The sequence below is a fragment of the Chelonia mydas genome, chromosome 1, assembly GCF_015237465.2.
Source record: "Chelonia mydas isolate rCheMyd1 chromosome 1, rCheMyd1.pri.v2, whole genome shotgun sequence".
NCBI classification, from domain to species: Eukaryota; Metazoa; Chordata; order Testudines; family Cheloniidae; genus Chelonia; species Chelonia mydas.
Genome location: NC_057849.1, coordinates 39,816,996 through 39,843,475, shown reverse-complemented (window position 1 = coordinate 39,843,475; position 26,480 = coordinate 39,816,996). Strand labels below are relative to the sequence as shown.

The following is a 26,480-nucleotide window of genomic DNA, read 5'->3' as shown; positions in this document are numbered from 1 at the left end:
TTTTGGTATTTTATATGAAATACCAATTTCAAAAGCAATTTAATGATCAAGAAAAATTTTCAAGTGGTCTGTTACATGGTGAAAGCCTACCAGCTGTGATATGTAACCTATCACATAAATCTATCTCTGTATCAGATGACTGGCGGATAGCTAATGTAACGCCAATTTTTTAAAACTGCTCCAGAGGTGATCCCGGCAATTACAAGCCAGTAAGTCTAACTTTAGAACAAGGCAAACTGGTTAAAATGATAGTAAAAACAGATTTATCAGACGCACAGATGAACACACTATGTTGGGAAAGAGTCAGCACTGCTTTTGTAAAGGGAAATCATGTCTCGCCAATCCGTTAGAACTCTTTGAGGGTATCAACAAACATGTGGACATGGCTGATAGGGTGGATATGGCGTACTTGGACTTTCAGAAAGAATTTGACAATGTCCTTCACCAAAGGCTCTTACATACAGTAGGCAGTCATGGGATAAAAGGGAAATTCATGGATCAGTAACTAGTTAAAAGACAGGAAACCAAGGGCAGGAATAAAAGGTCAGTTTTCATAGAAGAGAGAGGTAAACAGCAAGGTTCCCCAAGAATCTGTACTGGAACAAGTACTGTTCAACAATTACTCTTTCAATAACACAAGAACCAGAGTTCACCTGCTGAAATTAATAGGCAACAGGTTTAAAACAAACACAAGGAAGTACTTCTTCACACAACCCAGTCAATCTGTGGAACTCATTGCTAGAGGATGTTGTGAAGGCCAAAAGTGTAACAGGGTTCAGAAAAGAATTAGATATGTTCATGGAGGAAAATGCCCTCAATGGCTGTTAGCCAAGACGGTCAGGGATGCAACCCTATGCTCTGGACATCCCTAAAATCTCAGATTGCCAGAAGCTGGGATTGGACGATGGGGTATGGATCACTTGATAAACTGCCATTTCATTCATTACCTCTGAAGCAACTGGCACCGGCCCGCTGGAAGAGAGGATACTGGGGTAAGTGGACCATTGGTCTGACCCAGTATGGCCATTCTTATGTTTTATTAAGAGAGGCGCCTAACACATCACTTTGCAGTTTTTCTTTCACCTATGCAAACTTTGGATCAGACCTGTGATCCCACTGTGTGAATTAACAAATAACAAATAACACAGCAACTAGACACCTGCAGCTGGCCTGTGCCAGCCAACTCAGGTTCACAGGGCTCGAGCTGTGGAGTATCTAGCTGCTGTGTAGACATACCCTTAGAGAATAAACCGTAGAAAAAAAACAAATTAGGGTGACATTACAAAATGTACTCTGTTCACTTATTTTTGTTTATAACAAAATGTAAAGTTAACATTACTAAGTCTTCGATTGCCTTTTGGAGCAGGCACAGTCTTTTTGTTCTGTGTTTGTCAAGCACCTAACACAACGGGATCTGGTCTGTAACTAAGGCTTCTAGAAGCAATGGTAATACAAATTACTCATTATAAGGTAAGGTCCCAATACTGCATCTCTGATTAACCCCTGAGAGGTGGAAAGAAGCCATCAATTTTTGATCAGGACACACAGCAAAACGAAGACAGACTGGATTTAAAGCTGCAGGCTGTAATTTTATTGACTTTTAATATTAAAGGGGAAGTCAGCCTTCCTTTAACTACCAAGCACTGACTGAGTTCAGAGTGGGGCTGAACGGCCTTATGCCACACATCCAAGGAAAGGATTACTCAGCTGTTCAGTCACTAATATTCTTCAAGATGTGCAGTCTATATCATATTCCAGAGCTTGTGATTGCAGGGACCGTGCATGTGCCAGAAAACTTTCTAGTCTGAAGCATCCGTGTGGCAGTGCATGAACTCTTACACTCTAAAGCATTCCAGTGAGGGTATAAAGGCTGGAACCTCCTCATCACCCTCGGTTCCTTCACCACCTTCAGAGATCAGGGCTTGGGGAATTCCCAAGTAGTAGTAACAGCGGGTGGGTTGTGGAATATATATACAGACTACACATCTCAAAGAAAATCAGTTACTGTACAGGTAAGTAACCTTTTTTATTATGAGCGATAGTCCGTTATATTCCACAGCAGGTGACTTCCAAACAGTAGTCCTTACAGTCCTGTCAAACCTAGCCTCATCCCTGGTCACCTACACCAGTGTGTAATGCTTCATAAATGTGTGGCAGATGTCCCTGATGGAAAGGCACACCAAAGAAGCCACTGATAGAGACAGTATATGGAGGAATGCACTAACACTTTGTATGGAAGTAGCATCCCTGCAAGTCAAAAGCATAGTGTGATGCTCCAGACAGATAGTCTCTGGGTGGGTACTGCTTGTGATGCTCCAGACAGATAGTCTCTGGGTGGGTAAATAATCCTTTCCCTATAAGCAAAAGAGGAGCCTAGGTGATTTCTGGAAGGGCTTGACCCTGTCCAAGTAATATAGCAGCGCCCTTTGCACATCCAGCCTGTGCAAACTCTGTTGCACTCTCCCTTCAGGAAGAACACAGGTAAGTTGATGGTCTCACTGATGTGGAATTCCAATGCTACTTTTGGCAGGAATCTTGGACGGGGCTTCATTGTCCCCTCATCCTTGTATATAATGGTATCTGGAGAGTCCCACCATTAATGCCTGAGTCTCTCCATCCCTCCTGGCTGATGTGATTGCCAACTTTTATGGTGAGATTGAGCCATTGGCAACAGGCTCGTTGCCCTAAAGGGCTTCCACTAGCCCAGAGAGGACCAGATTAAGGTCCCATGCTGGGTCTGGGTCCTTAAGTGGTGGAAAGAGTCTAGAGACGCCTTTCAGGAATCTCTTTGCCATTGGCTGTAAGAATACAAAGGAATGGTCAATCAACAGATGGATGGCCAGCTGATATGTCCACTAGGTGCACTGCCAGGGGCCTTACGAAACACTCACTTGCTTTAATTGACATAGGTACTCCAGTATATCATCCTGGATGCTTCCCTGAACAAGAGGAATACGGCACCCGTGGGCCCAGCCGGAGAATCTCATCCATTTCAAAATATAAGTTGTCCTCGTTAACTCCTACATGCTGTTTATCATACCTCCTGCACCTCCAGCGAGCAGGACCTCTCTGCTTGAGTCAACCAGAAAGCATCCACATGGTTAGATAGAGTGGAGGTTTGGTTGCAGCATCTCACCTCCACTCTGAGCCAGAAGTTCTGAGACTACTGGAAGCATGAATGGGAGTGCTATGGAGAGGTTGAGCAGGTCTGAGTACAAGGTGCGTCGTCTGGGTCATGCATCCGACAATATAGAGGATGTTTCATTTTCATCTTCCACAATATGAGCCAGGATGTGTCCAGAGTCCCTGAGGCAGCCTTAAGAATGCTTTCCCCAGTCCACTCTCAAGGCCAAATGGTACCTACCTCCTTTTGTCTAAGACCCGCTCCTTCCAGGAGCCAGGCTATCGTGCTCTATTTGGAAAAGTTTCTTTCAAAGGATGAGGAACTCACTCATATACCCTCAGTCTGCCGAAGCTGAAAGAAGTGATTTGTGACTATTTAGAAAAACTGGACAAGCACAAGTCAATGGGGCTGGATGCGATGCATCCAAGAGTGCTAAAGGAGTTGGCGGATGTGATTGCAGAGCCATTGGCCATTATCTTTGAAAACTCATGGCGATCCGGGGAGGTCCCGGACAACTGGAAAAAGGTTAATGTAGTGCCCATCTTTAAAAAAGGGAAGGAGGAGGATCCGGGGAACTACAGGAGAATCAGCCTCACCTCAGTCCCTGGAAAAATCATGGAGCAGGTCCTCAAGGAATCAATTCTGAAGCACTTAGAGGAGAGGAAAGTGATGAGGAACAGTCAGCATGGATTCACCAAGGGCAAGTCATGCCTGACTAATCTAATTGCCTTCTATGACGAGATAACTGGCTCTGCGGATGAGGGGAAAACAGCGGATGTGTTATTCCTCGACTTTAGCAAAGCTTTTGATACGGTCTCCCACAGTATTCTTGTCAGCAAGTTAAAGAAGTCTGGGCTGGATGAATGGACTAGAAGGTGGATAGAAAGCTGGCTAGATTGTCGGGCTCAATGGGTAGTGATCAATGGCTCCATGTCTAGTTGCCAGCCGGTATCAAGCGGAGTGCCCCATGGGGGATTGTTCAATATCTTCATTAATGATCTGGAGGATGGCGTGGACTGCACCCTCAGCACGTTTGCAGATGACACTAAACTGGGAGGAGAGGTAGATACTCTGGAGGGTAGGGATAGAATACAGACGGACCTAGACAAATTAGAGGATTGGGCCAAAAGAAATCTGATGAAGTTCAACAAGGACGAGGGCAGAGTCCTGCACTTAGGATGGAAAAATCCCACGCAGTGCTACTGACTAGGGACTGAATGGCTAGGCAGCAGTTTTGCAGAAAAGGACTAAGCGGTTACGGTGGATGAGAAGCTGGATATGAGTCAACAGTGTGCCCTTGCTGCCAAGAAGGCCAATGGCATTTTGGGCTGTATAAGTAGGGGCATTGCCAGCAGATCGAGGGACGTGATCATTCCCCTCTATTCAACATTGGTGAGGCCTCATCTGGAGTACTGTGTCCAGTTTTGGGCCCCACGCTACAAGAAGGATGTGGAAAAATTGGAAAGCGTCCAGCGGAGGGCAACAAAAATGATTAGGGGACTGGAATACATGTCTTATGAGGAGAGGCTGAGGGAACTGGGATTGTTTAGTCTGTGGAAGAGAAGAATGAGGGGGGATTTGATAGCTGCTTTCAACTACCTAAAAGGGGGTTTCCAAAGACGATGGATCTAGACTGTTCTCAGTGGTAGCAGATGACAGAACAAGGAGCAATGGTCTCAAGTTGCGGTGGGGGAGGTTTAGGTTAGATATTAGGAAAAACTTTTTCACTAGGAGGGTGGTGAAGCACTGGAATGCGTTACCTAGGGAGGTGGTGGAATCTCCTTCCTTCGAAGTTTTTAAGGTCAGGCTTGACAAAGCCCTGGCTGGGATGATTTAGTTGGGGATTGGTCCTGCTTTGAGCAGGTGGTTGGACTAGATGACCTCCTGAGGTCCCTTCCAACCCTGATATTCTATGAACCAACCACCCAAAGAAGGAAGACAGTAAAATGTAAAGGGATGACATACAAAATGATGGGGTCTAAATTAGCTATTACCACTCAAGAAAGAGAAGTTGGTGTTTGTGGATAGCTCTCTGAAAACATCTGCTCAATGTGCAACGGCAGTCAAAAAAGTTAACAGAAAGTTAAAAACCATTAAGAAAGGGATAGATAATAAAACGGAGATCATCACCATGCCACTATATAAAGCCATTGTATGCCTGCATTTTGAATACCAAGTGTAGTTCTGGTCACCCCATCTCAAAAGATATATTAGAACTGGAAAAGGTAGAACAAAGAAATGATTAGGGGAATGGAACAGCTTTCATACAAGGAGAGATTAAAAAACCTGGAACTGTTCAGTTTAGAAAAGAGATGACTAAAGGGGGAAATGAGGTTACTTATCTGTAACTGGAGGTTCTTTGAGATGCACGGTTCCTATCTGTATTCCACTGAGGATTACGTGCATGCGTCATGGGCCCAGAGCCAGAGCTTTTCAAAATAGTAGAATCCGTGGGTCCTCCACCAAAAAATTGACCAGATCCGCAGCAGAGGGGAAGGAGGGCGGGATTGGAATACAGCTAGGGACCACACATCTCAAAGAACCTCCAGTTACAGGTAAGTAACCTCCCCTTCTTCTTCGAGTGATGGTCCCTACTGTATTCCACTGAGAGTGATTAACAAGCAGTACCTAGATAGGAGGAGGTTGCAATCAGGAAGACAGAATAGTGGAACAGAGGACCGCGACACCAAACAAAGCCTCTGGCACAGAATGACTAGAGCATAATAAGAAAAGATATATACTAAACTCCACGTGGCCACCTTACATATGTCCATAGGGGCCACTTCATGGAACATGGCCACAGTTGATGACTGCACTCTCGTGGAATGGGCCCGTACCCTGCTTGGTTAGGACTGCCCTAACAACTGATAGAGTGTAATGCACCCTGAGACCCACTTTGAGATTGTCTGACTGGAGATTGCCTGCCCCTGAATTCTCTCTGTTATGGCAACAAACAGTCTAGGAGATTTCTGGAATGACCTCGTCCTTTGTAGGTAAAAAGCCAGGGCCCCTACGTGCATCAAGAGAATGAAGCTGCCATTCCTCCTTTGAGGTGAGTGGTTTGGAAAAGAAGGTAGGCAGACGGATGGGTTGGTTGAGGAGGAAGCAGGAAACAACTTTTGGTTGAAATTTGGGGTGCAAGCACAGGGAGACTTTGTCCTTATGGAATCTGACAAAGGGGGATTTGCCATCTTGGCCTGTAGTTCACCAACCCTTCTTGCAGAGGTAATAGCAACAAGGAAAGCGAGAGAAAGTAAGCAGGAGGCCAGAGGTTCAACGGGTGAGTTCATCAATGCCGTCAGGACTAGACTGAGGTCCAACTGAGGAGCGATAGGCTGACTGGGAGAGTATTTGTGTACAAGGCCCTACCAGAATCCGGGAGTCACAGGCTAAATGAAAACTGAATTCCCATCCACAGGAGGGTGGAAATCTCTGATAACCACTACATGCACTTTAATAGAGCTGAGAGCGAACCCTGAGACCCAGAGAGGGAAATAGTTTAAGAGCATTGGGATGCCCTTGGCCTCAGTGGAAAGACCCTTCTGGTGGGCCTGGGAAGTGAAATGTATCCATTTAACTTGGTAGGATCACCTCATGGAGTCCTTCCTGCTACTTCCTTCCTGAGAGGACATCTTGCACTGCCGAAGAAAATTCCCACGCTAGCGGAGGTGTCCATCCAAAAAACGAGCTCTCACGTAAAGCATCTGTGGATTGGGCTGCCTGAGCCTGCCGCTGTGTTGTGTGAGCAGTACTGGGAACCTCAGAAGCAAGAGTGGAGGAAACCAGAACTGGCAATCAGGATGGCTGTTGCCCTCTCACGTGGGAGTTTGTGAAGGACGCTGGGCAGGAGCAGTAGGGGAGGGAAGGTGTAATTGAGTCGGTTTGACCAGTCGATGCCCAAGGTGTCACCCTATGAATGGGCACTGAACCCTCCCCTGGAACAGTACTGGATGTACCTGGTGTTGGCATGAGAGGCAATCACCAACCAAAAAAGAAAAGGAGTACTTGTGGCACCGTAGAGACTAACAAATTTATTTGAGCATAAGCTTTCGTGAGCTCATGAAAGCTTATGATCAAATAAATTTGTTAGTCTCTACGGTGCCACAAGTACTCCTTTTCTTTTTCCAGCTACAGACTAACATGGCTGCTACTCTGAAACCAATCACCAACCATGTTGTGCAACTCCCATTTGCAGTTGGTCACAAAGTTCCTGCTGAGAGCATTGGCAATCACATTCTGAGTCCCCAACAATAGGATATAGTATGCAATGCACCACTTCCAGAGGTGTGTCGTTTCTGCACACAGCGTTGGGAACCTTGTGCCTCCTCACTTGTTTATGTAGCAAATCAGTGTTGTCATCTGACATAAGGAGAACATGACAAGATTAGATGGAAGGTAAAAATACGTGGCATGCCCTATGTACTGCCCAAAATTCCAGGACGTTGATATGCATCCTGGCTTCCCAAGTGTTCCAAGCTCCTTGCATCATGTGATAGCCCACGTGGGTGCCCCAGCAATCGAACGATGCATCCATTATCACCGTACTTGGACAGGATGGAAGGAAGGGCATTCCACAGCAAACCTGGAGAGAATCTGTTCACCATCGAAGGGAGGAGATTACTTCTAGTGGACCGGTGAGAACGGTGTTAATGGGTTGGCTCACAGGGGAGCATACTCCCTGCAATCATAGTTATAGACAGCAGAAGCACAGGTGAGCAAAGGCCATGACATACATGCATGCTGTCATGTGAACGAGAAGGGAGAGAAGTTCTGGCTGAGACCGGGGGTTTGGATGTCACTGAAGCAATCAGGTCCAGCTGTGTCTGGAACCTGACGTTCGGCAAATAAACACGTGCGGAGGTTGCATCAGTGTGTGTGCCAATGAACTCCAGGGACTGTGTATAGGGCGCAAAGTTGATTTTTCAACATTCACACTCACCCCTAGGGAGAAGAGGAGTAGAAGCAGCTGGGACGTCAATTCTCAAGCTTCCCTTCCGGGCCATGCCACCAGCAGCCAGTCATCCAGGTTGGGGAAGACAAGGACTCCCTGCCATCTGAGATGAGCCGCTAACACAGAGAAAACCTTCGTGGAGCTATGGTAAGTGCAAATGGGAGAACCCTGTATTGGAAGTGCTGAGGACCCATATGAACCTCCGGAACTGTCTGTGGGTTGTGTGGATGTCGACGTGGAAGTAAGCATCCTGCATATCAAGAGCTGTAAACGACATGCCTTTTTCTAGAGAGGAAATGATGGCCGCAAGCATGACCATGCAGAACTTTGGCTTGCGAATAGAATGCTTGAGGCATTGGAGATACAGAATTGGTCTCCATCCCCCCTTCTTTTGGGGCACCAGGAAATAACTGGAATAAAACTCTGTGCCCTGAAAGGTTGTGGGCACTGGCTCTACTGCTCCTCTCTGCAAAAGGGAGTTCACCTTAGGGCAAGGATACTGTCGTGAGAGTGGTCCCTGAGACAGGACTGGGGCAGAGGATGTGGAGGAGGTAGCATCAAACTCAATCACATAGCCGTGTCGAGTGACATCCAGGACCCACTTGTCCACTGTTATTGCGCTCCATGCTGGCAGAAAGAGTTTGAGACTGCCCCCAAAGGGGGTGGCTGGCAAGAGTGCTAGCGTGCAAAGTGGCCAACAGTTCTCTAAACGCACTCAGAAATATTGTTTAAAAGAAGATTGAGTATATTGCCCACAGGACTGTCCCCACGGATGGGATCTTTGTACGTTTGGGCGCTTCTGTGGAGTCTTAAAGACTCGCTGGTGGTAGAACTGGGGAGCTCTGTAGCGTTGTATAGATGGCAGGCAATAAAATTTGGGCACTGGTGTATAAATGCCTAGTGATCACAGGGTGGCTCTAGAGTCTTTGAATGAGTGTAAGCAATCAACCATCTTCTGATGGAAAAGGTGTGATTCATCAAAAGGGAGGTCCTCAGTTGTGCTATGTACCTCCCTAAGGAAACCTGAGGAGTGTAACCAGCATTCCGTCCTGATGACAATTCCAGTTGCCATTGTACACGAGGACATGTCTGCGGAATCAATCACAGCCTGAAGTATAATTCTAGTGACCAACTTGCGCTCCTCCAAAACAGCTTGAAAGCGGGCACAATCTTGCTGCAGTAGCTTGTTAACAAAGTCCACCATCTGGCCAAAGCTGCGTCCCAAAGTCCTTAATCATAAGAAATTACTACAAAATCAGTAAAATGCTATGTACAAGAATAAAAACAGTTTTTCTGTAAAGTTTAGAAAGTACAGCACGAAGGATGAGAGAACAGCAGAAGCTCCAACTCAAACCATGCAGCAGTGAGAAAGAACTGAAGTCATGGTTGGTCCACCCCACCCTTTATCGCCTCAGGCGAAATCATGAGACAGTACAAGGGCACATGCATGGACCAATGGATGCTATTACTTTAAAAAGCTCTGGCTTCGTGTGCCTGGTGCATAACTCTTAGTGGAATACAATAGGGAACATCACTCTAAGATGATGACAGAGGTCTATAAATTCATGAGTAGTGTGGAGGAAGTGAATAAGGAAGTATTATTTATCCTCTTCACATAACACAAGAACCCATGAAATTAATAGGCAGCACGTTTAAAACAAACAAGGAAGTACTTCTTCACACAACACACAATTAACCTGTGAACTCATTGGAGGGGATGTTGTGAAGGCCAGAAGTATAAGAGATTTAGATAAGTTCATGAAGGATAGTCCATCAATGGTTATTAGTCAAGATGGTCAGGGATTCAACCCCATGCTCCTGGTGTCCCTAAACTTCCAGCTGGCAGAAGCTGGGACTGAATGACAGGGGATGAATCACTTGAGATTATACGGTTCTGTTCATTCCCTCTGAAATATCTGACACTGGCCACTGTCAGAGACAGGATACTGGGCCAGATGGTCAAGTATGGGTGTTCTTATGTTATAACAGTGTATATCACAACCAAAAAGACTACGAAGCCAGGCCATAAAGACTATTTCATTCAGAACATTTGTTGAAAAAATAGCAGAAATACCTCTTGGAAAATCAATTTCAATATCGAGGTCTGGTTCATATGGAATATCAGGCAAGCTTGTCTGCATCTTTGTATCAGAGTTTATCAAGTCTGTTTCAATTATTACACCTGTAATTAAATAAAATAAAATAAATTACCATTTAACAGTTAATTTTCATTTTGTGGCTCTGCCAAGACAGCGCAGATACTGAATTCCTCCTCATGTACTCACTGCCAGGCAGGATGACAGCAAATCACCAGCCCAGATTTTCCAATTCTGGAGCTCTCTATTTTGCTTCTTCAGTATGATTCCTTCCCAGCTAGAAAGATATGTTAGCCTACTCTGCCCTGCTTAATTATGGAGAATTTCTTGTCGAAGTCCAAGTTTGCAAAGCTCAGGACTGGGTAATCTAGGCTGTCTCAACCAGCCACAGAAAGCAAATTAGCATAAAGTGGGAATATAATTTGTCTTTCTGCGGCTTTGCCTGCAACAGCACAGATCCCGGACTTCTTTATAGCAGACCTTATCGAAAACAAGAGGATAAACCACGAAAGGGAGGGGAGATGAAAGAAAACAGGAATCTTTGACCTCTTTCCCAACGTCTGTCAGAGGTAAACCTTATATGAGCACACACAAGCTCTCTACAGTCAAACGCAGAGCACACAAGCTCTCCACTATCAAAGGGCTCTGTCTGCAGACATTTGTATGTTCTGTCAACAGTATCTAGTGAAAGAGCAAAGGGAACCTGAGGTGGCAATCTTGCAAAGCTTGTCCAGTAACACCTTCAACTCTCCAGCTGAGGTGGTGGCCCTGGTTTTGTGAGCGCTAAATTTTAATGGACATGGAAGTTCTGCAGCCTTGTAAGCCTCCTGTACCCCAGACATAAAACACTTGTCCATATCGTCTCTGGATAGTTTGAGGAAACAGCTGAAGAAGTCTAGGAAAAAAGCTTCTGGAGACCTCTCAAAAGCTTTTTAGGTTCCTGTTTGAAGGAGAGGTTTTTTCTGGTAAAATTTAGAAGCTACATAAACATATGATATGTGGGTAGAAAAAAAAGTGTGCATGGCAGGAAAGTTTGCAGAAATTCCTCTCCTAGTGAAAGTCTTGAAGCATCTCATCCTCAGAATCTGAGGATGCCTCAGTGAGAGTTTCTCTCCCCCTTCAGATGAGATGGCAGGGGGTACGGGAAGAAGGTGGGAAAGCAGTTTCACTGTCACAGCCCCAGAAATTGCATCAACTGCTTCCTTGTTCTGCTTCAGGGAGAGACTCTGCTCTTGCAGGTTTTCATAGATTCTAAGGCCAGAAGAGACCATTTTTGATCATCTAGCCTGACACCCTCTATACCACAAGCCATAGAACTTCCTCCAAATAATTCCTAGAGTGTATGAAAAACATGCAATCTTGATTTAAAAATTTAGAATCCACCACAAACCTTGGTAAACCGTTAAACTCTGTCACCGTTAAAAATGTACCCCTTATAACGAGTCTTTAGGCACCCTGAGAGGCTGATTTTGTTCGTCACAATTGCAAAAACTGTTTCAGCCATTGCCTTGCTCCACTGAGATGGTGGATTTTTCCCTCAGCTAATAAATAACTTAAGGTGTCTACAGGAAAGTGCTACTGCAAGAAGAACAATTAATTTGTTCTTTCTTTAGCCTCCTTTGGTTGATAGATAAATGGTGGCTGGACCCAGCTGCAGAAGTCACTTTCCTGCGTTTGTGGTTTTTTTAAATGAAGCAGCTGTCAAACTAGAGATGTAAAGGAAGGAGCCCTACAGAGTGAGAAAATCCTGGGTGACAATTTGTCATCCTCCTGGCTCTAAGAGCAAATGAGGAGGAGGATTCCAGCATCTACGTGGCTGCCAGCAAAGCCACAGAACAGATTTCTAAAAGTTACCTGCATCTCAAATACGATGAAATATTCTAGAAATTTGTTTAAACAGGTAAAGTTTCCAATTAATTTTAAAATTCACAAATAGCAATTTTGTATTTAATTACTGTAATATAAGAACACTATAGATATATACACACAGAAGTAAAAACACATGGATCCAAAGGCCACAGCAATAAAACATACTGTTCAAATCTGTAGACGCTGTTTTTCCATCATCTTCAGGCATCATCTCAGCTATAGTCAGTAGCTCAGCCTCCAGAGGATTTGAAGGAACTTTACCCCTCAGCTCTTCTATTGCTGCAAGGATCTTCTCATTGCTATCCAGAGTGGTGGGCAGAAAAACTGGAACTGGCACCTAAGCAGATAGGAATGAATAACTCTTTAAAAATTTCATTGTTAACAAATGATTACCAATGATGTAAGAGTTAAATGCAGAAGCTTTACATCTATCTTTTAAAAGAATCAATAGTCCAGGGCTTAAAAGCCAACAGTTGATAAGACCATTGAAAAACCATGAATACAGATGAGCAGAGTGAAAAAAAGAGGGACAGAAATGCTATGAGAAGTAATGTAGTACAGTTTTGTGGTGAGAATAAAGAACAGTGCCAGGAGACTCCCGACTCCTAATCCCAGGTCTGACTCCATCTACCTACTCTCTGTGGCCCTGGACAAGTCATTACCCTCTTTTGGTGGCCTCAATTTCCCCATCTGTAAAATGTGGGAAGTTCTTTTTACCTTCCTAGTCAAAGGAGTGTTGTAAGGATTATCACTTGAGTAAATCACGTAGAAGATGTAGAATGCTATGTAAATTGTAAGTATTGAGAAGCTTAATTTGCTAGAAATTTTGAAACACAAATCTTATCCTGGTTTCCATTGCAACCCTGTCATTCCCTCTTTGCTTCTACTCCCTCCTGCTAGTCTCACCCTGCCATCCCCAATGCAATCTTTCACTTCCTCATCTTCGACCATCCAGCAGAGATGCACCAGTCAAAACTGCTACTGGAGCCAAACAGCACTGTAAGAGCTTACGTGCATGCCAGCGGGCAGGCTGCTTACTGAAGAGTGGTGAGGGAGCTGAAGTGTCACTGGGAAAAGTACTGTTCTACCTGGAAAAAAAGGTGCTGCAGCATGGTCCTAATGATGAACATGCAAATTAATAAATAATACAAATCATTCTCTGAGCTAAAGTTGAATGAAATTCAGCTTGAAAATAAGGCATGACTTACTGGAACAGGAACCATTGTTGGAACAGGAACATTTTGACTATACATGTGCATGGGCACCGGAACATAAACAGGTACAGGAACAGGCACTGGGACATATTCTTTCTTCCAATCATCTTCTATAAAAATAAGCCAAAATACTGATAGGCACTTAAAAGTGTCTTACAATAATAGCTTGGAAAAGTTAAACTTTCTGTAGCATATTCCAAGCCAATAAAATTCAAACACATGAAATGAATGAACTGGTACTTCTACTAATATTCACTAGTTACCTGTCTGACAACATTTTGTCTGCATGTGAGGTTTACAGTATGTGGCTTTTGTCATTGTCAAAGGTTTGCAAAGAATTGCCTTGTTCTTCATCTCTTTGTTAACTGTGGGAGAAGGGGGTGGCGCTGAACCCTGGAGACAAGCAAACAATTGCATCATTATTGATTTGTTACAGCTTTTGATTTCAGATGCCAGTCAATATTTGTGTTCTAAACATATATAAGTCCTGGAAAAGAAAGCAAAACACAGCAGCATTGGTGACTGCTCTTTAGTTAAAAGTTGTTTTGTATTTCCAAATGAGCTCCTTCTGTCAGAAGCATAATACAACTGTATTTTTATTTGCTCTGGGCTAATACTTTCAGAATAACTGCCTATTCCAGAATTAATTTTTAAATTTTAGTTTAAACTACAACATTGACTTCACTGCTGTTACATTATAAAAGCATAAAGAAATTGACTTGTTGGTTTACAACTTCAAAAGCTCTAGCTTTAAACTACTTCGTTAAAAACAACACAATTGAAAGGCTCGAGGCTCAAAATTTGACCCTCTTTAGAGGTGTAATAATCCATAATGAAAAGTCTTGAATTCTAATTTTTATTTTTAATTTCAGCATTCCACTGCTGGTTTTTTTATCTTAAAAATATTCAATCTGGGCTCTATAGCAGTAATTCAACTCTATTTCTAGAAAAGCACTAAAAGTGATGATAAATAAATCAAAGTGGTTTTGCATGACAGAACACTACATACATTTCAATTGCTGTTAAAAATAATCTCACTGATGAACAGAGTTCTCTTCAAAAGAGATTTTTCACCTATACATGGCAGTGTGAACTAAAATCAGTAGAGGAAATACTTAAGACTTACAAATGGATATTATAAAATAGTGACATATTTTAAAAAAAATACTACAATAGTTGACAATGTACTTCCTAAAAAGTAAAGGTTAAGTCATGAGGGCTTTTAAGCTGCTTTTTATTTTAAAACTGTGGACCAAATCAGTGTGTCTAGAAGCAGTTTTCTATGTATGCACTCAGAAATTTTAATCAAGATGGCTTATGGCTGACAACCCCAATTACTACAGAAATCCCAAAAAGTTTAACGCATACACATTTAGACAAACTAAATATAAATTAAGATACTGTATTATATATGTCTAACTTTTAGCTCTATACAAGCTTAAATATATTTTTCTACAGCAGCAGGGAATCTGAAGGAGCCCATCTATTCTAATCTGAATATAAGCATCCCGAAGGTCTCAACAAAAGAGAGAAAAATAAATTAGTGTGAAATTAAAACAAGGTAACCTGGAGGAAGAGACCATTATTAAAACCCCTTTTTGTGACAATCTGATACAACCTAGTAAAATTAAAACTTGAGGTTACTCCATGCTCCACTCATGCTGTGCCTTGCTCTCCGCTACACAGTCCTGCAAAAAGTTACTCAATTATTCCCACATGCAGTCTCAATGTAGTCAATGGGACTCTGTACTGCAGTGACTGTACTTCTGATAATAACTATTTGCATAATCAGAGGCCCTAATTTGGGACTTTCTGCCATTCCAAAATGGGTCATAACCTTAAAATGTTCATTAATCAGTGTTTTCTTTCCCTTGTACATGTATTATATACACCTACTCATTTGGAACACAAAACATACAAAAACTATATTTTCTTGTGAATTATCTTTAAAGGGATACACTCACATAATTCAGCAATAAAATACACAGTAGTTTGTTTTAGTGCAAGTGGTTTAAAAAGACATATGAATACAATTTTTTTTTAAATTTTTATAACTTAAGCTAGCCAATTTAGTTTCACTGATCATGATGACAAAAAACAGCAAAAGCCCCAAAACTGAATTAATGTTTTCTATTTTAATCATTTAAAAATGTTACTTATTTTGTTGGTGTTTCTTTAAGAGTTCAAGATGTCATTTTAATATATCTAATTATATTTTATATACTTACTGTCATTTTTGTTCGGGAAATTTGACAACCCTGATCTAAAATGTAAAGAGATTCAAAATTAACAGTGTTTATTTTATCAGTTTATATAAAAAGTGCATAAAATAAATTTTCAACAAAAAAAATTAAGACTGTTACTATGATCCTGGTAGCACCATAGCAGAACTGCTGATTGCTGCTTTATCACAATATTACCAGACAAGCACAGCCAACTGTCTATGACAGTTGTGTTCAGTCCTAGACCCAGTCTACACACAGAAATTACACCCTTTTAACTATACGAGTTTCTAAATCCACTGAGTTAAATCAGTGCATACCCATGTGAATACACTCTTGATCTGGTTTAAGAATGCCTTATATCAACTTATCTTAAATTGAGCTTAATTAATAGTGACCACTCAGGTTTAAAAGTGTACACACAAAGATGCTGCACCGATCTGAATGAATTGCTTTAAAAACTGATTTAACTAAACTGGTGTCATTTCTGTGTGCGGACAAGCCCCTAAGTATAACTATGATCTCCACATGCACATAAGCGTCCTGCTCTTTCAAAGGATCTAGCTGCCTCCTTGTATTAAAGCAAGAGAGCATTGTGCAATTCAAAAAGATGTTGCAAGTTAAGTTCCCAAGTGGGAAAAAAATGTTTTTAATGTTTTCACCTCTAATCCCTGGTATCCCCCTTCTCCCCCATGATTTAAGGACACTTGGAAAGGAAAAGACCCCAAAGTACAAGCAAAGACAAACTGGGAGTGAGGGAGGAAGAGAGGGTTCCCTGCTCCCTATCCACCATATTAAATGCAAAATTACACTAGAGCTGAAGAGAACCTAATATGAGTAAGTGTGTTCTACTATCCCCTATCCTCTTGAGATTACTTGGTTTCTTTAACCAGTGTTTGGACTCAGAGCTAAACTTCAAACTGTGATTCTTGTAGTACAAGTAAGTTTTCTATATGAACAAACAAACAGCAAAGGGCAATTATTTAGCATGATCCACTGGGAACTAGTCTCTTTTTTCTTTAACATCAAACAGAAATTGTGTGTTTAATTCTACCCATGCAATGCACTGAATACATGTCCACAGAATCAGAATATTAATTGACAAGTTACAGAATTTTTCACTCTAAAAACTGGCAATAAAACAAAAAGCTAACATTAAAAATCCAATACAAATAGCACAATAAGCAAATTTCTAACAGCAAAACAAATGTTTGGACACTCTCTAGCACAATGGGGCTGGTGCCTCTAGGATTTATCGCAAGAAAAAAATATATAATTCCATCAATTTCTGATTTCTCCTTGAACAGAAGTTTCTCCTTTGTAAATACAAGTTTATATTGCTTGTAGATGTCATCTGAGTGAAAAATATTGATCCACAATTGAAATTTGTAAATTAAAAAAAAGTCTTTTCAGAATAATGAATGTATATATGATCTATAAAACATCACATACCATAATGCAAATTTTCAGGTCCTTTTTGTGTTGCCATATTAGGTTCATTTTGTTGACAGTAGAAACGTAGTAAGCAGTGCTGATCACAGAAATGTTTCATTTCTCCACGCCACTGTACTTTTTCTTTGAGAGTTCCTTGAGACTTACAACAGTCACACCTGGCAGCCTTAACATAAAGGGAGATTTTGACATTTTTTAGAGAAAGAAACCTCAGAAAAAGAACTAAACATTTTACATTTTAAAAGGATACTGAATAATGAGGCTATTTATAATTGATTCTAGAGTACTTTTAAACAGTTAAGTTTCATTTTCAATTGAGACAGCTTCTTTGCCACTTCCAGAACATTTGTGTTACCTTCTGATCTGTACATATAGACACATTAGTCATTTGGTTTTCAACTATATAAAACTGAAAGAGGGATCAACACGATTCATTTGTTTACATGTTTTTAAGTCCATAAAACTAGCTCATCTCTGCATATTCAGCAAGATATCTATATGTCATGGAACCATTTTTAACAAGGTCCACTAAAACATTCTGCAAAACAAGAGAGGAGGACAGAGATTGAGACGTCCATAAGGTTTCTTTCCAACGCACAATGAAATAGTAATTAAGCAACAATATTGTTGTCCAGTGTTTTGTATTTGAATTATATTGTGAGCTCCTTGGTGCAGGGACCTTGTGTCTTTATCTACTTTGTGTTATAGCAGTCGTAAAATTGTTATAAATAAATAAATAAATATGATTGTTTAATTTAAGTTTTGCCAGTTTTAGAGCAATACAAATATATAATTTTGCAAATCTAACAGGAAGCTCAAGTTGCCATTTCAATGTTTCTGGTCAGGAACCCAAGGATTAGCACATAACTAAAGCTCCTCAATGGAAAAGGTCTCCACACTTGGCCTTGCATTATGTCTACATCAGATAGCATGACAACTTTACGTGGGCATCTACGCCAACCAAAGATAGGTTTCCTTCCTAATAAATCAAGCTTCCATTGAAGTGAATCAGTCACACTAAGTTATAATATGAATGTTGATGGTGCCAGCTGCAGTCCTCAGGAAGCAAGCAAATCTTCATAACCACAATGCTCTTCACATCTGTTAACACCTGCATGCCAAATGATACCAAAAACGGGAGGGGAGGGGGGTGAATACAAGGTTTAAGGGTACTTGGGAATACCAGATAGAACTGTTGAATGATACACCCTGGAAAACCCATTTAAAGCAGCACTTGGTGCAACAGATATGATAATTTGTCAAAAGACATGTAGCACTGAAGTTACATATGAGGATCTGATTGCTGAGGAATTGACATTTGCACCATCAGTGTTCACAAGGTAACTAGAAAATGACACCAGGCTAATTAGTTCAAGCACAAAAGAGACTAAGTGGTGTGCTTTTATGTATATAGTGTGTATGTGTATCAGGCGAGGTATTTAGTCTCTTCTGCTTGAATTAGTGGCTTGGTGTCATTCTCTAGTGACCCTGTGAGAATTTCTGCAGAATATAAAATTTGAGCCAAGATTTTGAAATATTAAGGTGCCTATGTGTGGACTTAGGAATTGAATTTTCAGCACCTGTTTTTGAAAATAGTTGCATTAAAAGTGTTTCTAACCCTTCTAGATGTGACTCAATTCAAGCACTCTCTTCCAGAGTCAACAGAAAGATTGAAACATTAGTTCTGAGAGTTGCAAACTGCTCCATTTCTCTTCAACAGGTGTTAATTCGTATGCCTCTTAATGCTAATATTACACTAACTTCTCAGCTGACCAGCTTAGTAGAAAGATCCATCTACTTTGGACTTGTAGATGGAGCTTGATGATAGCAGCATAACTTTCTTTCCCCAATCCGATTCCTCATTGAAAATATAAGGAACCAGATCTTGAAAAATATAGTGGAAGTGTTCTTTCTGCTGATAAGTTATTTCTCCCTCCTTGCTCTTCTCCCCCTCAGTGAAATCTTTGACATATGGACCATTCTACCCTTTAGGACTGCCCCATATTTACTTTATGCAGAGACATGTGTTTCTGCTTCTACCTATCTAACTGTGTGGTCTCTGGCTGTAGCTCCAGCTTTGTCCCAAGATGCCTTTCTCCATACTGTTCCTCAAAGTTCAATTTTCATCTCCATGATTTTCTACTTTCTCTTATCTTTACACCTCAGTTACCTTTCACACAAATAACTCAATCCCACATAGCCTTCTACACTTTTAATAACTCCTCCCTATAAGCATCCTTTCCCTTTCCTTGAACCAAATACATTTGCACCATTGTCTCAATCTCTCCCCTTTCCCTTCCTTCCATCTATCGCTATTTGGAACATTAGCATCTTTGACCAGGAATTCCCACAACTATTTGCACATCTGCCGATCATCACTTTCCCAATATTGTCCGTCTGTGCCTCAGTCTTGGCTCCACCTCTGCTGAAATTTTTATCCATTCCTGACTCCCTTCTTGCCTTGATTATCATAGCTCCCTCCCCAAGTTCCAGTTCTCTAACTACAACATGTACAAAACACTGTTGCCTGCCTTCTCACATGTACAAAGTGTAAACACATTATTATCCCCAGTCTCAAACTATACTTGTCCTCACTGGGCTTGAGGATAGTTTTCAGTTTCTCTTTTAAAAAACAAATGTGCTTCATGGACTTGTTCCAAACTACTTCGGGACCTTTTGTCTCTTTGCTTCCCCACCCCCGTTCATGCTACATTCACTTCCTCTACTCTGACCTTTCATTAGTCTGTTGATGCACTGTTAATGCAACTTCTGTCTTCTACATCTTCCCTTCTGGAATAGTTTACCTATGTCCTTGCCCCTGCAACTCTCAACCTCCTTTCAAGTCTCAGTTCAACATGTATCTTTTCTCCCTTAGCTATGCTTAAATTTTCAACCCATTTTTCTACCTACTTTTATTTAACTCTGTAAACTGTAACACTGTTTGTATGAAAGACCACACACAAAAAAAAATTGTGGTGTATAGTATACTCAGTCAACATTTGAAAGAATTCCTCTCAATATCTTCATTGTTATCACTATACATGATTAGCCCAATCATTAATCCCTGGTAAATTTAGGTCACCCTCTAAATACGGGGACAAGAAAGGTACAATTTCCTTTTCAACAATGGTTCAGAAGCTACAGTCAAAGAAAAAACATTTTTATCCTAATTTAGGGCTTGTCTACACTGGCACTTTACAGCGCCACAACTCTCTCGCTCAGGGGTGTGAAAAAACACTTGTGGAAGTGGTTTTTTTAGAGCGCTTGGAGAACTCTCTTCCAGTGCTCTGCCATGACTACACAAACCATGTTAAAGCGCTGCCGCAGCAGCACTGTAACATTGCCAGTGCAGACTAGCCCTCAGAATTGAAGAAAACCCTTTACGTTATCATCCTCAGTTTTTTCAGCCAGTGCTCTTTTACAGTAAAATCAAACTACTTTATTGGAACTGTGGCCAAGTGTCACAAATCAACTAAGGAAGATTACCTTTTATATTTCTCATCTACACAGCTACTCTTTAGAATGATATCCAAACCACTGCTTTTGTATCAATAGATGTAATTACACTGATATATTAGCATAAAGGGATGCAATAGTTTAGGGAGTTGGCCTCAGGATACAGAATCCTTCACTTTCAAATCACCTTTTTCTGATTAGATAGTATCCATATTGCAAGAGCTATCACTACATTTTGCACTGATAAGCTCGTAGGTCTCTCAGCAAAGAACAAGGGCTGAACTACTCTTACCCTTCGAACCTCCAGATCTGGGTTGACTCATGACAGAGTTGGACAGGGTGGGGACCTTGACATACAGCTGCTTTTGCCATACTTGCTATCTGAAGAGAGGATTTCATCCTCCACGGTTGCTATTCTGAGGCCTCTCATGAGCATTAATTTCATGTAAAAATGAAGAGGCCCCCATACCTGCTAATTACAATACACATGAGAATTTTTTCCAGTTTAAAAAAGTAGACAACAAAGAAAATGGAAATAAACTCTTGTTTAATGAACATAACGCTGGTATTAAACATTATTAGGCCATTACTACTTATTTTACTAACTAAATATATTTAAATTTCTTGAAACTCCAGTATAACATTGGACATTGCATAAGTGAGACTAACAACTCAAGCATAAGTAACTCCTTTTAACTTTTTTTAAAGACAAAACAGCAAATGAAGTACAAATCAGGGGGAGGGGGAGGGGGGCAATCAACATCTGTCCACTCTTTCTTCCTACATTTTAAAATTATCTTTAGCTACCTGTACTTAGGAAAGGATATTAACTAACACTTAAAACGTATATAATGTAACTGTAGAATGCAAAAAAAGCAAAAAAGATACATGCAATGGCCTTTTTTTTAATTAAAAAAAGGCATTTGGCAAGTGTAGGCAGAGAGACTTTTAGCAAGATGCACAAATTTCCAAAAACCTGAGAATGTATGCATGTCTTCCCCACTGAAAAAAACCCAAACTTTATAACCATAACTGAATTAGGAAAAGACACTAAGTAGCATCAACAAACAATGCAACTGCAACAATTAACAATTCAACAGTGTCACATAACACTAATTTTCACTCAGAAGTGTAAGATCCCAAAATATAAAAATATCTGTCAAAATTTAAGACCAACAATACTATCAAAAGCATCTTAAAGGCTGCTTAAATTACACTGCCTTTGCCACACCATGGTACCAAGGCAAAGCCACTATAATGTAAATTTCAGTTCCTTGTATCACAGTAAGTACAGCAATTCTTTTAAGCAGACTTATTGGCCCATCTGAGGCATATCCTTATCACACAAACAGAAGTGCATTTGAAGTAATAGTTTAAGTAATTCCCAAACCCAAATCAGAATCTCATCTCCGTGGAAGTTTGGATATTTTAAGCCAGTCAGGTGAAAACCCAACCAAGAGACTGGTTCAAATATAGCAGAACTGCAATAGATTTTCATATCAGTCGGCACTTCTTATATAAGGGATAGATTTCAATTCCTTACTCTGAGTTTAAAAACTTATTCATCCAATTAAGATAATGTACGAAAGAATGTTTGTAGTAACTTTTTTTAAAACCTGAAGCCAGTATTTAGCCTCAACCTTTTACACAAGAGAGCACAGAAAAAACAACAACATTGTAGTCTGCAGTGGTATTCTTTTAGGGATTCCTAATTGGACCCTATATACACATTATTCTAAATAAAGACTGTACAACATTTCGCTGTAAAACCTCTGGAAACTGCCATTCAAAAATATCAAATATTTCTTCAGATTTGGTTCTTTTTGGAAGGCTTTATCATCTTGGATAACTGGACCTCTAATATTTCATGCTTTTTATTGCCTTACTTCCAGGCTGTGTAGGCAGTTTTGGAAAGATGATGAATTTTGTAATCCTTCGGTTTTTGCAATTGCATCCACAAGTGTAGCTCTTGTTTTGGTATATCAAAGTAGTTTTCCAGGCTGTTCACACTAGAGATCAAATATTTTATCCAGGATACCAATGGCAGGTTAAACCCAGTCCAATTTCACTTTAACTTCTTTCCCAAAAGCTCTTAAGGCATAATCTTGGCTGGTTGTGAGTGACAAGGTAGTTAAACGTCCAGAGAATTAAAAAAAAAGAAGTCACCACATTTGCTTTACACTTTTATAAGAAATCCATTTGGTCTCATTTTTCCACTTTGGCATCCTTTGCACTGGGCAAAACTGAACAATTAAAGCCTATGAAGTTCACAAACAGGGGAAAAAGGGGACAGGCAAAAACAGGAACAAAGAGAAAGAACTCTGTTAACCTAATCTATCCTCAGTCTATTTGAGGTACCAGCCAGCTACTATTAATGGGTTTTTCCACCAACATTTTGAATACAAATTAAAATAATTTCCGATTGGCAAAAGTATTTCTATCAATTGAGGCTGAAGCAGCTTTTCTGGCAACTGCAACGTGAGCAGTTCTTTTATTAGTTCGTTTAGTAACCCACTTGGCAAGGGAAACTTGGGTTATGGACAAGTAGAAATGCTGCTCTAAGTTATGTGAAATCTGAAATGATGGAAAAAACATTTGGTTATTGTGTTGCAAATGCTGTGCTGAAGTAAGCCATATTTGCTAGACAGTCCTTGAACATATCCTCAAGTGCATTTTGTCTTTTTATACTGTGGAGCTCTTGTCAAAAATTGTAAGTTACTTGCCTTGAAGTACCAGTCTTGAAATTTTTTACAGCACTCTTCACTGCAGAAATCTCTTATTACACCATCTAGTTCCTTAGTTGCTCCCTTTTTACAGAGCTGTGAGCAGTAATTACAAGTAACACATCTCAATCCTAACCGTCTTGCAAAATCTTGTTTATATAGCAGCTTGCATCCTGGAAAAAAGTTTTAAAAGTTAAAACAATGCTTAGGAACAGTCATTTTTATAGACTTTTTTTTTTTTTTTTTAGGAATCAGTTAAAGTTATAAGACATATTAAAACTGAAACAGCAGTAATAGCAAAAAAGTTGGTGCTCCAGACAAATTCAGATTACACTGTACGCTATTATCTAAACTATCAAACTTACCTGAATATATCCCCTGCACAACTTTAAGGTTATACATAATTCTTTGTATTCTTATCTCACAATATGTAATACTGCAGCTGCTTAACAGCATTTAAAAACACAAATACCACAAGTAACCATGGAGTTGTATTTAGTTTTTGTCTTTTACATAAGCTCCAACAAAAATCCTTGGCTATGGGTATGTCTAGACCATGATAAAAGACTCACAAGAAGGCCCATGTCAGCTAGCTCAGGCTCATGGGGTTTGGACTGTGGGCCTATAAAATTGCAGTGTAGATGTTGAAGGCTCAGGTTGGAGCCCAGTGAGGGGACAGGATCCCAAAGTCCAAGTTCCAACCCAAGTCTGAATGTCTACATTGCAATTTTATGCTCTGCAGCACAAACCCCACAAGCCAGAGTCAGCTGACCCAGGTTCTGAGACTCAGTGCTGCAGGTTTATCACCACAGTGTGGACATATCCGTACAGTTACTATTGCTCACGTGCATTTCCTTAGAACACAAACAATAAAAACAAAGCACAGACTAAAACAATATTCACACCTTATACAATATAGTGATCTTCAAGCATCAGCTTGCTATCATCACTACACTCACCCACATTAACAGTCCAGTAATCTACATAACCCGTTCATTTTCAGTTTAACAATACTGTCACTCAACACACAGAACCAAGAACTGAAAATCACATTGCAATACATAATCTGAACTCAAATCTGGCAACTGGTTATTTTGTCATACAATTATCAGTATACACACAAAACTATGAATATATGAATTTTAACAAAAATTTTATATGGTTTTATTATGTTATAGTATAGATTTTTTTGAATAATATAGCCCCAGCTCCAAGTACTCTAACAGCATGCTGGACCTAGATCCTTCAATCATCTGCTGCAACAGACTAGAAAATTCTGTCTTCATTTCAATTAAAAGGAGGCTTTTAATGCTTTAAATATGAAAAATATTAAGACGACAGCCATTATGTTGTTTATTTTTATATTAAATTCTACCTTTTATGCTGTCCCCATATTTTCAGTTTTCAATATGCCACAGATTTCTGTCCTGACAAGGAATAAATGCATCATAAAAGTTGTCATGGGAAGCTGGAGGTTTTGGCAGCTGAGTAGGGGACATTTGGGTTTTTGGCACCTGGGGAAGCAAAGGCAGCAGTTTGGGATTGCTGGATAAATGCATTAGCTGCATGTAACTGCTAAAATGATCAACACTAAAATAGTTAACGTTAACAATGAAATGGTCATCTTCAGACTCCTAAGTTAACAATCCACTGAGATGAATGAAAAGTCACATCTATCACATTGTTCAGGTGATTTGCAGACTCAGGAAAAACAACATTGCATTGTTCTACAGCCAGTTCACATTTTTCAGGTTATTTTTCAATAGCATGAGGGCACTGCTCTGTGGCAAAAATTAACCAAGAGATGGAGTCAATGGCTGAGGAATACATTTGTTACCTAGTTTTTTCATCAGTTGATCTCAAGCACTTTTACAAGGCCAGTATCATTAACCTCATTTTGCTTATAGTAAGTCAAGAAATTTTGAATATGTAATAAAATGTGTTTTCTCTCTGGTGCATAATGTGGAAATGCTATTATAACTTAATTATTAAACAATATTACATTGGATGACTGAGTTAAGGTTGTGCATTGTGGGGTGACATTGGATCACATGGTTCTCTCTTAGAGCCTTGATTTTGAAGTCATTAAGAGGTAAATAGGGGCCCCCAAAATTCCATTTTTATAGTCAGTTTACAAAGTACAACCACATTTTATGGCACTTCCACCAACTTTGATACATTACCATTTATCATTATCTTTTATTTAATGAGTCATTAAAGGTATTTCTACACTGCAATAAAAGACTCATGGCTGGCCCAGGTCAGATGACTCGGGCTCAGGCTCTGGGGCTATTTAAACTGCAGCGTAGACATTTGGGCTCAGGCTGGAGCCTGGAATCTGAGAACCCGCAACAGAGGACTGTGCTGGAGCCTGGGCTTCAGCCCAAGCCCAGATGTCTACTATGAAATTTTATAGCCCTGTGAGCCCAAGTCAGCTGACCTGGGCCAGCTGCATCTGTGCTGTGTGTCTTTTATCACAGTATGAATATACTCTAAGACACTCAAATCCACAATGTTTCTAACCCAAGATAAACGGATTTATTTTTGAGATATTATTATTTCATTAAACAGTATTGTTAGAGGACTTTGCCTTCACCCTCCCATTTCCCTGGTTCTTGTCAAGCAGACAGCAAGCAGCAAAAGACCAGAAGTCCGAAGTGCAGACAATGCAATGCTTATTGGGGTTAGTATCCAAGCAAGCATATTCTGAAGCCCCTCACACTAGTTGGGCTTATCTCTTTTGGCCAATAGAGTCTGTTCCCCATGTTACATTCCCAGCTCTGATGCTGCAGAGCATTTACCCTCTGCCCTCTTCCCAGCTCTGACACCGCAGAGCGTGTCCCCCTTCCAGACTCTGACACTGCAGAGCATTTACTCCGTGACCCCCTTCCCAGCTCTGATGCCACAGAGCCTTGCCTGTGTCCCTGTTCCCCCCCGCTTAGCAAACATTACTCCAATTTCTCTTCCCTACACTTCCTGTTTGACCCCAGTTTATAAAGTAATATTCTCAGTTATACCTTAACTAATCATTTTACTGGTTAATTTAACTAACCAATCCTAACATATTGTAACATAATTCTCTAACCAATTATACCCCACTACCCTAATTAACTTACACCTAGCAAAATTAATTATACAGCAGACAGAAACAATTAGAAAATAAACTCTTCAAAAGAAATAAATCCAATGCAATACCCCTGAAGATGTCAGTGTTTATATTCATAATTTACTAATCAACTGTTCGGTCGTGGAAAGCTTCTTACCCGATTATTTCTTTTCTGTTAACAGTGTCTCCTACAAATCTGTGACATGTGGGGCTGTTCCCCTCCTGCCTGCAATTCCAGAGGCGGTTCAGCATTGCAGCATAGACTGC

At 40.6% G+C, this 26,480-nt stretch overlaps 1 protein-coding gene across 39 annotated transcripts in view; it reads right to left on the bottom strand.

Moving 5' to 3' along the window:
* The window catches only part of ZMYM2 (zinc finger MYM-type containing 2), a 175,985-nt gene that overhangs the window by 20,548 nt on the left and 128,957 nt on the right, over positions 1-26,480 (bottom strand). For 33 of the 39 annotated variants that reach the window (XR_006286164.1, XM_043530345.1, XM_043530420.1 and 30 more), the window contains 7 exons: positions 23,108-23,280; positions 16,929-17,094; positions 15,483-15,517; positions 13,518-13,647; positions 13,249-13,364; positions 12,206-12,377; positions 10,150-10,257 (listed from right to left, as the gene is read on the bottom strand). Coding sequence is in view for 38 of the 39 variants with exons in the window: in XM_043530345.1 (XP_043386280.1) it covers positions 10,150-10,257; positions 12,206-12,377; positions 13,249-13,364; positions 13,518-13,647; positions 15,483-15,517; positions 16,929-17,094; positions 23,108-23,280 (900 nt within the window). In the remaining variant the exon portion in view is untranslated. The remainder of the gene's footprint in view (positions 1-10,149; positions 10,258-12,205; positions 12,378-13,248; positions 13,365-13,517; positions 13,648-15,482; positions 15,518-16,928; positions 17,095-23,107; positions 23,281-26,480) is intronic. The other 6 variants (XM_027821566.3, XM_043530399.1, XM_043530317.1 and 3 more) reach the window with 1 other exon arrangement.